The 17,066-nt window shown below is 40.8% G+C and overlaps 1 protein-coding gene across 4 annotated transcripts in view; it reads right to left on the bottom strand.

Annotated features, from left to right (window-relative positions):
* Positions 1 to 17,066, bottom strand: part of DYNC1I1 (dynein cytoplasmic 1 intermediate chain 1) — a 388,679-nt gene that overhangs the window by 73,542 nt on the left and 298,071 nt on the right. For all 4 annotated transcript variants that reach the window (XM_073809695.1, XM_073809697.1, XM_073809694.1 and 1 more), the window contains 4 exons: positions 11,894 to 12,040; positions 7,837 to 7,950; positions 5,220 to 5,353; positions 1,428 to 1,572 (listed from right to left, as the gene is read on the bottom strand). In XM_073809695.1, coding sequence (XP_073665796.1) covers positions 1,428 to 1,572; positions 5,220 to 5,353; positions 7,837 to 7,950; positions 11,894 to 12,040 — 540 coding nt within the window. The remainder of the gene's footprint in view (positions 1 to 1,427; positions 1,573 to 5,219; positions 5,354 to 7,836; positions 7,951 to 11,893; positions 12,041 to 17,066) is intronic.

Below are 17,066 nucleotides of genomic sequence, written 5' to 3' on the forward strand. Positions count from 1 at the left end.
TTTTTCTTATTTATTGCTAGTACATCTTTGGCATAGAATCCTAGAAGCGGGAATTGCTGTCAATGAGCAAATATGCATTCATCATTTTTAGATATTGCCAAATTCCCCTCCATTAGCGTTGTATCATTTGCATTTCCAATGACAATGTATTAGAATGGTTGTTTTCTTTTGGTCTCCTCACAGAGTATGTTATCTTTTGGATTTGTGTCAGTCTCACAGTTGAGGTTTCTCAGCTTGGTTTGAGTTTGAATTTCTAAGTGTGGTTGTTTTTCATACAGTTAACAGCCAATTCTGTCATCTTGACACAGTCCTCTCCATTAATACCCAGGAAGCCCTATACGCAAACAATTCTAATTTTTTCCTATTTCTTGGGTTGTTACTTTTTAATCTTTTTTTTCTACCTCCATTTTTCCTGTTTATTTCCTAAATATTTCTCTTTCTCTGCATTGGGTTTTAGCATTTCTTTTAAAGTCCACTCCTTGGACTTAATAAACGTTCTGATTGCAACTAGGTCCGTATGAGCAGCCCAAAGCGCTCCCTCTGCTTCTGTCCCAATTATCAAACTGCGTAGTGAAGGCTGTGAATTGTGCCTCCCAGACACCTTAAATACGACCCGTACATCACTCCTCAGCAACATGCACCTCCTTGGGTGTTCTCCACCGCAATGAATGCCACTACAGATCTCCAGTTGCCCCAGTCTTAAACCTGGGTTTCTTCCTGCTGACTCCCTCTCTCACCTTCCTTGTATCAAATCAGTCACCAGTTTCTGTGGCTTTTACCTCATAAATGATTCTCAAATCCATCTACGTCTCTCCATTCCAAACTACTGATCTAAGCCACTGTCATTTCTTCCCTGGACTACTGCACCTTCCTTCCAGGTGGCTTTTGCTAGTTTTTCTTGCTCCCAAACATGGTCAGAATTACTTGTGAAAGCACAAATAGGATGGTGCCATTTACTAGCTTAAAAACCATCAACAACTCAAAAATAACCCAAAACCAAGAAACCCAAGTCCCAAGTCCTGTATTTCCATAGGTACAGATGTATGTGAGTAAGTACTGCAATGCTCTGGACACTCAACACTAAACTGATAGCAGAGGGTACCTGGGATGGAAGGCAATGAAGGCGATGTCAGGGGCAGGCTTAGTATTGGTGAAGGAGGACTTGTTTTATCATTATTTGCATTGTTTGAATTTTTACAATTAGAGTGTTCTCCAGTATTACTTATATATGTTAAAATAGATAAAACGGACTGAGAAAGTGAGGCTTAACTAGCTCTGAGGCAGGTCGGATTCACCAGAAGGTTGTACAAATTCCTAATGCCAGGTCTCCTGGAAGAGACTAAAGGTTCCCTACAACTACTCCCAAGAGACAAAATTGTCCTCTTCCCCTATGTATTTCCTGGGAATGTAAATCAAGGTTTTCTTACCTTTGTGGTCCACAGTTTGACGGTCCAGTCGAACGACGATGTGACAAACAGGTGTGAAAAGTCGATTGGGCCCACTGCCATGTGGCAGTTAATTCCTGTCACTGGCCCTTGGTGGCCTTCGAAGACTTCCCCAATACCTGCTTTGCTGCACAAAGACCACACAAGAGCAGAGTTTCAGTGACCTTCGCAAAGCACTGATTACTTTACAAAAACCAGGCTTGTTTCTGCGTGATTACTTCTCCATGATTTAGCACAGCCATAAACCATCAGACATGAAACCACTTTCGGTTACCCTGAGAGAAATAAATGCTAAACTACTCTTAGTGACTAAAAAGACAATATGGGGTGATACCATCTTTTTAATCTTCAGAAGTTAGTATCAAATTTTTATCATTTAACCCTTTTTCAGGAGTGCCTCAAAGCCCATCACTGTGGTTGCAGCTGCTTTGATGCAAAACACATACAGCCGGTCCTCTATGACCGCACACACGGAGCCCGCGATATGGAAGTCTGACTGTATTGTGCCGTTTTATAGAAGGGACTTGAGCATCCTCGGATTTTGGTACCTGCAAGGGCTTCTGGAACCAATTCCTCGTGGATTCGGATGCCAGGGGACGACTGTACACTCAGATCTCAAAGCTTTCATATTTATAATAAGATGATTCTACTCTCGTGGTGACTTTGACACAACTCCCATTTTAACTCCTTTCAGGGAGCCTATTGGCTATAAAACTCCATATATCCTTGAATACATGCATTTACCCTTTTGAGAAAAAGTTCTTAAACTAAGCTGACATACCTGAAAATGTAAAACTTTGTGGAAACCCTTGTCACCACAAAATAATAGGCAAAATAACTTAAATGTCATATGGAGAAAATGTTTTCACTGAAAGCAGAAGAGTAATTTACAAATCCGCTAAATGTAAATTCCGTAAGGGCTGGTGGCCTTGTTTAGCATGCAGTAAGTGCTCAATAAACATTTGTTGAACAAAACAGCAAAGAAAGAGGCAAACTTACGCCTTTTTCCCCAACAGGAGCACATTTGAGAAATGGCGATACAGTTTGAAAGTTATCCACAGACATATGTCGTTTATTTAACTAAGCTGGGATTGTTCCCAGCCCCTATTATCCCACAATAGTCTGCACACAATCACACCCAATTAGAAAATATACCAAAATGCTGTATTTTAAAAATTCACGTGCACAAGGTTATAAATATGACAAATACAGAGGGATTGTGGAATCCATATATTATGTCACAGAGAGTGAGAATGCATTAAGTTATTAAAGAATGTAGGCTTCTGGAGCACCAGTAAACGTCAGTGTGCTAAGGAAAATTTGAAATCATGAGCCAAGTGCTGCAGCATGTGTTCCATGTAACAGGCACTCAAAAATTATGCCTGGTCAAACTGCTAACAGCAGTTCCACACGTGATCATTTACATTTGTCCTAGAGAACATGAGGAACTGATCTTTGAAGTGGCCCCTGGTGAGACTCCATTTGCTCTTAACAGCATCCTGAAAGGGTTTATAGGGTGCAAAATAAAGAACTTATTTAATTTATGGAAGTGGATTTGCACCTTTTCCATGTTAGGTGAAACACAGAAATTTCGCACCTCTCCCCTGTAGCCCTAGGTAACCCACTTAAGATCACTATGAAGCCCAATGCCTACGACTTTACAACTCTACTGAGATCTGTATTTTATATTTCAGATAGATGGACCAATGTGAAAAGCAAAATCAAGCTCACTGTAAAATGATTTGTGGTTTGTACCTTAGGTACCCTTCCTTTGAACCACAGTGCATCTTCTGATTGTGTTCGAAAAGGACAATAGCCACAGAACAAAAATATTCACCATGTAAATGGTTATTCACATTAGAGAAAATTTTTTAAAATCTGAAAGTTATCAATGAACATGTTCTATAGCCCTCACAGATAATTAAAGCCTTGGGCTAAGTCAACTGAACCTGTGCCCTGTCGATTCTAAAAAGTATGTAGATAAACCTGTGAGTCTGTCTGGCCCACTGTTGCTCTCTGTGCCTCTCTCATGCCACTTACGACATTCTACCCGTCTTGCAGATGTTTGTGTGCTTACCTTTCCCACCATCATCAGTTTCTTGAAGATAGGAACAGGTTTAAATGATGTCTGCATGCCTGGCAACATCTAGCAATGCACTTTGCTGAGAGCAGTTGTGCAGCGAACGTTTCCATGAATGAACAACTCTATCAGATCTTTCTATGCTTTCATAAAACTGATGTGTGGTTTTAGCCAATACTTATGAAGTAGGACTATTGGGCATGGAATTATGAGGCACATCTTCCTAGTCATCTTTTACTCATGTGAGCAGGGAAAATACTGCTTGTTTCTGTGGAGAGCACAGTAGGAACTTCACAGCCTGTACTGTGTGAATGGAAAAATATAGCTGAGCCACGGATGCCTGTTATTTCTACAAATCACAAATACACTGGAGTATGAACCTCGAACAATTTCTGGTTCCTCGTTCAATCTAAATAGCCTGTGGTGAGTGCAAGAGATGAAAAATCAATTGAATTAGAACTACTAAAGTGAAAGAGAAATAACACACCAAGGTGAACGCAGTGAACCTTTCAAAAGCTGTGAGTCCATTCATTAAGTCTTGCATGTAATTTTATAACCCAGTCTAAATTATCGAGTTCCACTTTTTCCTGAGATTTTTCCAGGAGCATCTGCCAATCTCTCAACCAAGACAGGATTCTTATCACCTGGAATCTTCATTCTGCCTTATGTATCTCATACTATTTCAGCCTCTGATTGAAAGGAAGGGCCCTAAGGCACTTCTCTATATTATTTGGTTGTTGTCATTCTTTATTCCCCATATAAATTTTTAACTCCTCACTTACTATGTGCCACACACCAGGCAGGAAACCAATGACGAAATGGAAATAGTTTAGTAAGAGAAAAATGGCAGATGACTGAATAGTTGAAATAAAATGGGATGAATGCTAATGTAGAAGTGATACGAAAATATATAAAACAACAAACCTATCTGACAGCTTGTAGTCCTATCCCATTTATTCCACTTTAATTTTCTCCATAGTACTTATCATCTTACACCACATATTTACCTGTTTATTATTTTACTGTCATTCACCCTCAACCAGAATATGAACTCCAGGTGTTTTGTTCCCTACTGCATCCTTATGACATCGTGGTGCCTGGCACACGGTAGGTTCTTAGGAAATATTCCTTGAAAGAATGAATGAATAAAGGGAATGAAAATGCTACGGAAACATAAAGAGCGAAATGATTTTCTTTGTCCAAGAGAGTCAAGAGAGGCTTCAGCGTGGAAAGACCTTTGTTCTGGCTCTTGAAGGGTGAGAAGGAATTAACCAGGCCAAGATGGGAGAAATACCAGACCCAGCGGGAGAAACCGAATGTACAAACTCACAGAGGTGTGGTGGGATCAGCCATATTGGGGGATGGGTGCGTGGCTGGAGCCTGAAGGCTGAGGCTGGGAAGGGGCAGGTAGTCAAAGGTAATCAAGAATCTTCTATGATATGCTAAGAAGCTTGGACTTTTTTCCTTCAGGCAATGTGAACCATCAAAGGCTTACAAATGGCTAAAGCCTTACAAAGGCTTACAAATGGCATCCTTAGAGCAGAAGGATGCTATAAAATCGTGAAGACCTGAGGCTGTGATTTGCATTTCTTCAGAAATGCCTTTCTCATAACGCAAGGTGGTTATAATCCAGAGAGCGATAACAGACTTTTGGAAATGAAGAACACGTCATCGGTAAGAAAACAGAAACTCACCTTCCATGACGACAGGCCGTGTAGACTGTACCCTCCTCGCTGCCAACCACGAAGTTATTGACGTCTCCCGTTGGGAAAGCCATTCCGGTAACAGCCACAGGCTTGGACTTATTGTACACCAGCTCCATGCTCTCCTACCAAAACATGGCGTGGTTACATCCCCTCTGTCAACTCCTTGCCATGCCAAAGATAGCACGGAAAAATCATTCGACTAAATCGCCTGTTTGCTTTTCACACAGCGTTACAAAAGACCCCGGCTGTGCCAGAAACCACGCTTTACTGCCCCTGACATTCATGCTTCTGTGTATCTCTGGTTTCAGGCCGGCTGTATTTCATCAGTGTGTGTGCTGCTTCTGAAGTCAGGCAGAGATGACAGGTGAGAATTTTGAAACTAATGGTGCAGAAACTAAAGATAATACTGTAATGGTTACACTTGTCAGCCCCAGGCTCTAATACAACACACAATACCCTTATATTTACAAACATTTTCAACATCAATTGTTCGTGAGAATACACTTGTATTAATATCAGATGTACTAAGCACGTTTGTCAAAGCAGGAGTGTGTGTCCTCCATGGACTGAAACCAGAAAGTTGTCACTCAGGTCATAAAAACCAGATTTCAACAGGGACTAGATTTCATGAAGGGCAGACACTGGGTGTGTAGGCTCTAAGCCTGCAAAAGACAATGTTTAAATAAGTCTTTAAAATGGTAAATGAGAGTCTTTATTTTATCTAAAATGATTTTCAAAATTGGGAATTCAAGTGTATTTTAAAAGACATTCTGCTGAATTAAGTTTAACGACAGTGAAGAACAGTTAAGTATAACTAACATCCTTGAGTATTTCTGGCTATTTACATCAAACAGCCTGCTTTGTGCACCTAAAGTAACTTTAAAACAACATTCTAGGGGATCATGTCATTCTTTTTGGAAGTTTAGTCTTTTTTTATGCAAACAAATAAACCTAGTCATCGCAGCTAAGGAGTCCATAAATCGGAAGCACATGCTAACAGTCTGGGAAGCGCAGACCACGTGGTCATGTGACATGCCTGCAGTTTGTGAGATCCAGACGCAGCGAGTGCTTTAGTGAGGGGATGCTGTGACACTGTAATACAGAAACCTAGACCAACCGGGGGTCTGCTCCATGGCTAAAATTAGCAGAGGGAAGGTACAGTCTCTTGGTCACCCACTTGGGACAGAGAGGGAATAGGGCAACTGTTGTCTGTTCCCATGTCTGCCTGCCATCCACAGCCATGCCACGAAATGCTCCATCTCTGTACAGAGACAGGCATCTGCGGGCATGCCAAAACTAATAAAAATGGTCATGTAGCCCCCGTACGACTGGCTTTAACCTAAACAAACACACATTTAATCAGCAAAATGGGCAATTAAAAATTCCTAATTAGAGGGTGCACTCATATCTGTTTGCTTTTAAAAGAAAACAACATATTGCTGAGAAATTTAAGACAAAGCTATAAAACACCCACACACAACTCCCAACTTGTATAAATGTTAAAGATCAGCAAAAATAGAGGAACTTAAATTGTAAGGAACTTATTAGCTCTCCCCCCACACTAAAATTATAAAAAGAACTTCTTTAGTCTTAGTATTCTCTTCATCTGTATTTTGTGGAAACTTATAGCGAGGTTCCTTTCAGCTTCCACATTTCCTTATGTATCCTGAAACTTCTAATGTCTTCCAAAATTGTGACAGAGACATTCCAGCATCGTTATTCCAGGAAAGGGAATAGGAATGTTAAAATTGAGAAGTATATCCTAGATATCTTTTACAATTTTCTTGATGTTTCCTCACATTGTCAAAGGCTATAACAGGAAATTCTTCTCTGTTTTTAGCTGGAGGACAGTGAAGTACTTTTTTCCCAAGAAATGTGGAAAGAGTGTGGATATGTGTGTATTTATCTGTGGATATGAGTGGTGTCTTCCGTGTGAGTGTACATACATATATTCTGAAAGTTGCACTTAGATGCCTCCCCCCAATGGTCTCTTGCACTTCTGCTCCTTTGTTTAGCTCGCATTACTGTAATCAGGAGCAGTTTGGAAACCTTGGAACTTTTTCATTTTCAACTTCTTGTTTTTTGAGCAAGGAATGGCAGGAGCCCCCCTAAGAAACATTCCAGAGGAGAAAACAGATGGTTGGACAAATTCTTCAAACACACAAGGCAGTTGTCTAGGCTACAGATACAAGCGAGATCTTGGATTTCTGTTTTGCTGGGATACCTTTTCTCCAAGGCAAGGACCCATCAGGGATCGCTCCGCGGAGTTCCAACCCCGTTTATATTTGTTTAACAATGCTGTAGGGTAAGTACAATTCCTACCACAGCCAACTTCCATAATTACTATGCTTTAAAATGGATTATTTCATTTTCACTTGAAACTGACCTAAGGATTAACGTATTACAATAATTACATGATTTGCGGTAAAGGAAATGGGTTTGGCTTCAAGAGGAGGCTGCTGAAAACAGGCACCACTCTTTCAAGTGCACACATTGATTTTAGGTCCTATAGGATGTGAGAGTTTGGCTTTTAGGAACTCTGTTCCATTAGGCAGGTTATCTCTTTTAACCAAGATGCTTTATGTGTAGGGGAAAACAAACCCACCTGTGGAGTGGAGAGCATGTCCAGGCTCCAGGAACACATTTTACCATCAGTAGAGACAGTGATGAGGTTATGAGCATTCTGGGTCCCAACAACATTTACACAGTACACGGGATGCTGCAGAAACATAAACATGGAGGATCAAACCCTGATCCAAGAGGAAATGCTTACATCTGAGTGTCAAACACATTACTCTAAAACAAGGATTAAGGAGTGACATAATCCCACAATAATACAAGCCTCAGGTCATTTGCCACTTTTGATTTGAACCTGATTTCTTTTTAAAAGCTCTGGCAGCAACACGTCGTAGTGGAAATACTCAGAAAGCTTCACCTTGCTCGGTCAGATGCAGTACAATGGAGCTGAAGCAAACGGGAGCAAATGAGGATTGATGGGACAGAAGGTGCACGGGGAGGTGAATGTGTATTACTTGAATGAGGCTCCACCACATAGTCTGGCTTCTAACCTCACCATGAGTGACGGAAAAAGACAGTCTTCAAAAGGGTAGAACAACTGCCTTTTGGAAGGAGTGTTAACTAACTCTGGAGTTTAGTGCGTTATAGCCACAGTGCCAGACATTTGTTAACATGCTTTATAAAAAGTGGTTAATATTCATCAGCCTCTTTGATTTGAGGGAGAGATACCGGTGGTGGAAATTATTGGCACAAGGAACCTAGTAAGATTAAATTACGTTTCTTTATGTTGCTGTAAAACCTAGGATAATGATAGATTTATTTCTCAAAATATTGTTTAGGGTTGTACGGAGGCTTAGATTTGGCCAGGGCCTTGAGAAAGGTCCCTTAAACATCCCAGGAATCATAAGCAAGATGCTCTAACCTTTTGTCATAATGCAAGAAGGTTATGCTACTCTGTAGAATCCTCAATGGTAGGCTAAAATCATTTGCAGCTGCACATTAAATACTAAATGCAAGGTTAGCAGAAGCACAACGTAGCAGTAATTTGGGTTAGATTTCAGGCAGCTTAGCCATCAGTGGCCAAACCACAACTTAGTCGATGCTTCTCTGTGCAAATAGCTGACAGTCTGAGTCTTTCTCTTGATGAGTTACTGTCCATAATACCTAGCCACAACAACAATGAAACAATCTCTAATATTGCAAAGTTGGTATTATATAAAGGATGGTTCCCAAACTATTATTATCATATAAACTCCTGGTCAGAAGGAACTGTAATAACCATAAGTATAGCTGTTCATCTGCCTCTCCCAAGAGGTGGTCCAAACTCTGCTTAAACACCTTTCTTAGCCAGTTTTAGCACTAATTCTTGGGCAGTTCCTCCTTCTACCAATGGGGATGAAGAAAGCTCAAGGAAATACTTTCAGTGAAGTGCCCTCTGACATCATATACATCAAGTCAAATAATACGTACGGGTTGTTCTTATATTACCCCTCCTCCCCCCAGTCTTGTCTTGCTCTGACTAATCATCACCAATTCCTTCAAATGCGCTGAGGACCTGGTTTTCAATACCTTCCCCAATCTGGACACTCTCTTTTGAATACGCTATATTTTGTCCGAGTTCCCCTTCCAGTGAAGTTCTGAGAATGAAACATAACCGTCTATGTACATTCTGACAAACTGAATACAGAAATACAGGGAGCATTGAATTGTCACTTCTCATGTGATAAAAAAAAATGCCTGTATTAATGCATCTTAAGATTTACACTTGTTTTGGCAACTGCATCACCTCTTTTACCCATGCTGATGGAGAGTCAACCAAGTCCCTATGTCTTTTTCACACCACGTTCCTGCAGAAACCTGGACAGTGGTAAGTACGGCAGAGATCTGGAACGAAATATTCTTCTGATCAGGTCTCTAAATACCAAAAGGACTGACTGGTTGGGGGGCTGTGGACAATGCTTTTTCCCAAGTCTCTGGTGTATGTGGAACGTACAGCAGAGTACAAACTCAAGGGTGAGTCACATGGCGTTCTAAGCTCTGCACGCAAATAAACTGGAAGAATGGATGAGACACATTGTCGCCTGAAAATCGCAGACTCAGGAAACTGAAGAATGAGAAAGCAAGGTCCAAACATTGTTATGAGCCCCAAATCTGCCTAGTGTTTTTTAGCAAGAGTCCAACAGGGTTTCTTCTGTTAACCACAGAGCATCAACACAGATCTCCAAAACCCTAATGGATCGGGACTCCTAAGGGTGGGTGTAGTAGGGAAAGAAGGCATCTAGAAGGATGTAGAGAGCAAATGCCCTGAGAAGGAATGTGTGTGGTAGCCCCTCCCTGGCTTTAATCAGTACTACCGGCCTGTGCTTTCAGGAGCAATAAAACTCAGTTTAAAAGAAAAGAGAGATGTAAAGAAACCAGAACAGAAGCAGACACGTGGGCATGCCTACTTATACACACACATAAACACACATCACTCTGCTTAATGGAAAGAAAAAAGCAACGGTACTGCTCATTTTTCCAGTATAGAAGCCAGATTGTTTTTATTTATTTTAGGAATAAACTTACTGTGTGCCAGAAGGTTTTTGCTTTAATTAGGATTTCCTGTTGTCCCAAATGCATATGTGTGGTGGGTGTGAAAGGAAATTAGTGAGTAATCTGTGGTGGGACTCTCTTTCCTTAACCACTTTTGATCCTGGTACCAATGAGCCAAGCATGAGTGGAAGTTGAAAGACAAGGCACACAATTAACTGTGCTCTTTGAGCTGTGGATTCAACGAAACACAGCAAAAGAGAAAAAAACTGTTATTTTATTTTCTAACAGAAATAATGTCACTCTGTTTGATAATAACAGTATTTTCGTTGTGAAGATCACATCCTAAGTTGCTTGGAAAAGAGATGAATACTTTGGAAGAGCTCCTGCAGCATTTGGATTCTCCCCAAAAGCTTCGTGCTAAACGTTCTGATACCTGGATTTATAACTTTTTGAAATTTCAGGAGGTATGCTTACAAACGCACCAGATATACACACAGGGCCAAGAAATGGCTTCATGCTCCTTGAGCAAACACCTGCATCAAGCCCGTCTCCTCTTGGGTCACAATTTTCTGTTATTAGTTTGGAGAAATGGGGTAGGCAAGAGCAATTTTCCCAGATTCCCAAGAACTAGTTTCACCTGCATGTGGGTTAGGCCCAAGTCAATCAGAATTAAGGCTGACTTGGTATTTGTCATTTCCCATCGTCGATCTTACAAGAGTGGAAGAATTTTCCTCTTCGTGGTCTCGGCTAAAGCAGCTAGCAGTTCTTTTTCAAAGCTAGATGGTTTTGAGGCCAGCAGATGAAACAAATGAGGCAACCACATTAAGGAAATTGAAACAATAGCAGAGCTGTATCCTTGGGCATAATTTGGGCATCTCAGAGAAAGGACATCAATTCCCCTGAATGTCAGGGTAGCAGAGATTGATGGAGACATGCCTGTCTTCTTGTTCCTCCTAACAATTGCTAAACACACCTGTCATTCTCTTAAAGGAAATGACAGACTAGTTGTCTTACGAACACTATACTGAAACTCTTCTGCTAAATTATGGGTAATGGTTTTGAGATGTTGACTTTTAACCCTAGGGATTATACTGTCACTGTAGACTTTATCGTTGAGACTTACACCATGCATTCCAGAATTTAAAGTCACAGCACTCCCTCAAATCACAAGTGGAAAAGGCCTATTGGCAAAAGTCCCATATGCCATCCCTAGACAGAAAGTGCTTACTCTTTATGGTCTATTTGAAAATATGAGTTTCCACCTTATAATGTAAATGTGAAGAGTTTCTTTGGGAAAACGATTTCACAGATGCTTCTTCCAAGGTTTCTTCCTGTGGCATTTTTTTAGTTTTAAGCTATCCTCCCTGTAGCTTTATGGGACATCCAAAGAGATCCTTTCTATGTGTTAAAACCTGTAGACCGTTAAGAGTCCTCTAAACCCAGTGCTTCCTTCATCTACTTTCCACTCGGCTTTCCTTTAGTCAGTCAGAAAGCAATCACTGTAAGTTAGATACTTCGAAGTTGGAGTTGCTAACAACAGCCGTACTTCTGTCAGTTATCCCCTCTTTCAGGGCTTGGATGGCTGACCGGGATGTGACAAAAGCTTGACTTACTGTGTGTGCAGCAGCCGACAAGGGTGTCCGCTGGACTGGCGTCCTCCGATGACTGCGATTATCCCACAGGACAATCTGGCCCGAGTAAGTCCCACCAACTACCAAATTGGGATGGAAACGAGCAAAGCAGACTGACATCACGGAGGACTGGGGGAGGGAAGAGGAGAAAGGTATCGTGTGAAATGGTTAGAGGAGGCTTGTTTCTTCCTGAAGAAAAAAAACTGCTCATCACACAAACTCAGCACATCCTGGAAAACACAGAGCAAATGTTAAGTGCAGAGCGTGTAGGACATTTTGTACACAGACGCAGAATTTCCCTGGAGAGGTTAGCCGATGTTTACTCCTTGAAACTTGAAATCTGAAGTCTCGGCCACGTCATCAAATAGGCAAAACCCTATCTTACGTACATCATGTTTTGTGGTCTGTAAAGCTTGGGTTTGTGGATATTTCCCATTTATCAATAAAATCACATCAGAATTAATATTAATTCTCCATTAGTCTTTACAAAACAATTCTTTATTTAGGGCATGTCTGCATCCGTGTACAGTGCTGGCCAGGCTCTGAGGACTCTGAGACTGGGTACTTTTTTTTTCTTTTTGGCTTAATGTAGACTTCTAGGAAGTGTACTGATCTCAGACTGATCCAACTGGTTCCGCCCCAAATTCCCTCGCCTCCCATGGGCATTCTCCTGACCTTTATCCTGCCCACTTCAGACAATTCTTAATGTTATTCTTTGCCTATTTTAACAGTCAGAAACGGATTTCAGTCCAACTCTGCCATGGCCTGTCATAGCATCATGAATGTGGTTTCTAAAATTCCACAGAAGACTACCGGGCACTACATTTTATAGGAAATTACTTAGCTGAGCAGGAGCCATGATACATTTAAAATCAGACAAGCTGGCTGTTCCACATTTGCTAAGAAGTCCACTGTGACTCCTGTTGTGCTTTACATGGTTGCATTTATACACAGAAGTAATTGTTTTTAATAAACACATTTCACCCTTTCAGTTAAATTCAATGAGTGATCTTATGTATAAGGAAGGCATCGTACCAGGCATGATGAGAATACAAAGGTAGTCACTGCCCTCGACAAACCCGTGCCCTAGGAAAGAAAACTAAAAAGCATGCGTTCGGTGAACATGCTGCCGCTGGTCCCTACATGCTAGTCCACACCTTTGTATGGAATAAAAAAAGGTGCCTCTCTGCACAACATAGTCACGTGGGCGTGCGCCTTGGCAAGTGGGGAGGAAGGTAGATTTTTGTCCTCACTTGTCCCTTGGGTTTGAGATGCTTATGTAGGTCACAACTTGCACACACAAGCAGCAGCCCTGAAGGTGATATGGGCCATGACTAGGTCATAGGAGCGTGTGTGTGTGTGGCGTGGAGCGGGGTGGTGAGAAACGTTTGGTTTAGCTAGGAGAGGGGAAAAAAGAGGGGAGCGGAAAGGGTGGGATGGTTTAGAAAGACCTCATGAAAGGGAATGCATCACCCTTGATGTAAATGTGGAATGTTCAGCAAGCGGAGAGGAAAAGAAACAGTGATCCCTGAGAGACGGGATAATGGGAAGACAAGACTGGAGGCTCCAAAGCAGAGGCTGCTGAACAGCCACAGTCTGGTGTGGCTGAGAAGGAGCATGGAAGAAGCAGGGAGTAGGAAATGTGACTGAAGGGTTCACCTGGGCCGGACAAGAGTGGACCTTGAATGGCAGGCACTGTGTGGACTGTTTCCTGTGGGCAATAGTGAGAAACCACTGCTTTCTGAGCAGAGAGAGAGAGAGAGACAGAGACAGAGAGAGGATCAACGGTTTAACTGTTACGCCAGTAAAGCAAAGAAGTCATTGAAAAAGAAACGATAACCTCTTTGTGACTGGGAAGCTAACTGTCCATTAAAAAAAAAAAGTCAGATCTACTATCAGCCTAAGGCTAGCTCCTACTCAGAGTCTCAGATTCTCTGAAGTACAATAAAGAATGTAGACTACTTTTCGATGTCATGTTTTCCTAGTTTGAATGATTCTCAATTCCAATTCCTTGAGCACGATTCAATGGGGAGCATGCTTGTGCCCCAATCTGGTTTTCATAAAGTTCAAGAATAACTCTCAATAATGGTACTGAATTAAAGAAAAAGAAAATAATGCTGGTCAGCTTCTTGTTTTTACACATCTCACAGAAACGATTCTGAGCTTTCAATTGATGAAATTCTTTTTCTGCTTGAGCTATGTTGGAGACATTTTCTTTGAAACTTCAGAAAGACTTAAAATTATCCAGGTGGTATCAACAATTGAATTTACCAAAGCTCTCCAATGGATATAGATAAACGAATGTCATTAAATTTGAAAAATCCAGAATTAAACCACTTAATTGCTTTTGTGTTTCACTTAAATCTCAGCACATACTGCTCCAAACCTTACACAGTTTGTTAAGAGACTAAACTACAGAAAAACAGTGGAGGTATTTCTACAAAACAGAAATACATAGTTGGTGATCAACCAGAATCCAACACCACAAGGTGAGAACTTAATTCCTACTTTTTCATTCATTAGTGTGTCCACTTTGCATTCATTCATTAAACACACAGTGCTAAGTACTAACTAAATCATTTCAAAAAACGTTAAATGTCAGAAAAGCACCCCCATCTCAAATTCAGAATTCTCTTTACATTTGATAAAAAATCAAATTATTATGAAACAGAAACAGACTCATAGACATAGAAAACAAATTTATGGTTACCAAAGGGGAAAAGGGTGGGGGAGGGATAAGTTAGGAGTTTGGGATTAGCAGATACAAACTACTATATATAATATAGATAAGAAACAAGGTCCTACTGTATAGAACAGGGAACTACATTCAATATCCTGTAATAAAACAATGGAAAGAATATGAAAAAGAATATATATATATGTATAACTGAATCACTTGCTGTACACCAGAAACAAACAACATTGTAAATCAATTATACTTTAATTAAAAAAGTCAAATTGGTGCTAAAAAAAAAAGAGTAACACCACTTTGGAGCATCAGAGTTCTGCCATTAGAGTCTACTTTGTTTTGCTGAAAACCAATCTTTACGATACCTCCATGAGGAAAAAAGAGTAGAAATACTTATTTTATTTTATATCTGAAAGATTAGAAATGATGGAGAATTTGTGATTCACCAATTGCACTTATTTTTTTAAGCTCAGTATGTTAATTATAGTAAATATTCTATGTATTATAGACTATGTATAAATGTTAAAAATAGATCTCTAGGGTATGCCACATTTGACATAGTATTATTCATATGGAAACGCTAAGGCAGTATGATCACAATTATCTACATGTAAAGTTTAGAATTTAGTCATTTCTTGAGATGTTTCAAAGTACCCTGATGTTTGATTTAATGGTAGCAAACACTTGGTTGATTGACTGAATTTTTAATTTTTCAGCCAAATGTTTAGGTTACTTTAGACACATGGGAACAGTCCCCCAACTACAGTCCTGACAGAGACAGCTCCTCTTCTAATTTGGAAAGTCTGCATCAAACCGCGACTAGTAAAGTGTCTTAGAAAAATCCCTGCAACCTTGCACTGTTCATACAGCTACTGATCTAGTTGTTGTTGCCAATTGTCATAGAATTTATTGACTGTCAGCATAAAGAGCAAAGGATGATATCATCCTGTCAGTTATATCTATTGGGTAAAGAGTAAAAAAGCATTCCAGAAAAAGTGACTGACACTACTAAAACATGTGGCTTTCTGTTGTTCTCATATTTAACAGTTGTTGTTCTATGTTGTTCTCATATTAATATTTTCTGAAGACATATTCTATGAAAAACATTAATAATACTAATGCTATCTTAAAAATTTCATCACTCTCCTGGGCATTTAAAATTTTGTATTCAGTTATTCAGTGTCATAAATAAAGCATTACATGATTAATACAATTTAGACAAACAAATTGGAAACAAGAAGCTTCCCTACCCTTGTTATTCTTGGCTCTGTAAGAATACATATCTATATAGTTTGCAGTTTTAACTTTTTACCTATTTTATTTTTTTCTTTAAAATATTAGAGCCTTGAGGCCTTCCCTGGTGGCACAGTGGTTGAGAGTCCACCTGCCGATGCAGGGGACACGGGTTCATGCCCCGGTCTGGGAGGATCCCACATGCTGCAGAGCGGCTGGGCCCGTGAGCCATGGCCGCTGAGCCTGCACGTCCGGAGCCTGTGCTCCGCAATGGGAGAGGCCATAACAGTGAGCGGCCCGCGTACCGCAAAAAAGAAAAAAAAAAAATTAGAGCCTTGAAATTATTTTGGAAAATAACATATGGCCTTTAAACATTCAAATCAAGTAGTTTACATAAGTGGAAAAATAATGATAAAGATGATGAGAATTTTGGGACAATGCTGACTGTTTAATCAAAGTAAGTTTTCCCAAGACTACAGTCGAACTGTTTTAACACAGCTAGTGATTTCATTTACGTGGCCATGTTGATGGTCAAATCAGGCCCCAGAAATAGGATAAGCTCCTATTAAAAGCTTCGTGTAAAAGTGGTGAGCTTGACCGTCTATATTCCAATACAAGTAACACAGAGACATTATTACACGAGGAACCACTATTTCCAATAGGACGAGCATGCCATTTTGATTATTTTACATACTATAGTTCCCCCAAACCAGGACAAGCAAGGTGGTGAGACTATGTCTGGAGGATCAGGCTATCTCTACTGACAGTTTCTGGTGTCCTCCGCAGACGTGGGCACCCAGAGGCTCCTGAGGAAACTGTTTATTTTCTAATCTTGTACAGACTGCCTGGTGCAAAGGCAGCCCTCCTCCTTAACCATATTGCCACATGGCCATTTGCACACGAGCTGACCCACTAGAACAGGGTCCCACGCTCTCGTCATCTATTTCGAGACCAGGCAGTTAATTTCACCCCACTCACTAAGGGAATTCCACAGAGACGAGCCGGGCGGAGGCTCCATTCTCCACGTCTCCCTCCTCGCACTGCACACCAACTGCATTCAATTCCAGTCGGCCCCGAGCCCTCTTTAAGTGGCTGTGGGGCTGTTTTCTATTTTATAGAGTTAATCCAGGCCAGCTTAAGGATGGTACTTTCCCTTAACCACAGACCCAGATGCCCAGGGCAAACAGCCTTTGGTCACTGCTGGTTGGGCAGCTGGTGCCGTAGGTTCACATT

Source organism: Tursiops truncatus, chromosome 9, assembly GCF_011762595.2.
Source record: "Tursiops truncatus isolate mTurTru1 chromosome 9, mTurTru1.mat.Y, whole genome shotgun sequence".
NCBI classification, from domain to species: Eukaryota; Metazoa; Chordata; class Mammalia; order Artiodactyla; family Delphinidae; genus Tursiops; species Tursiops truncatus.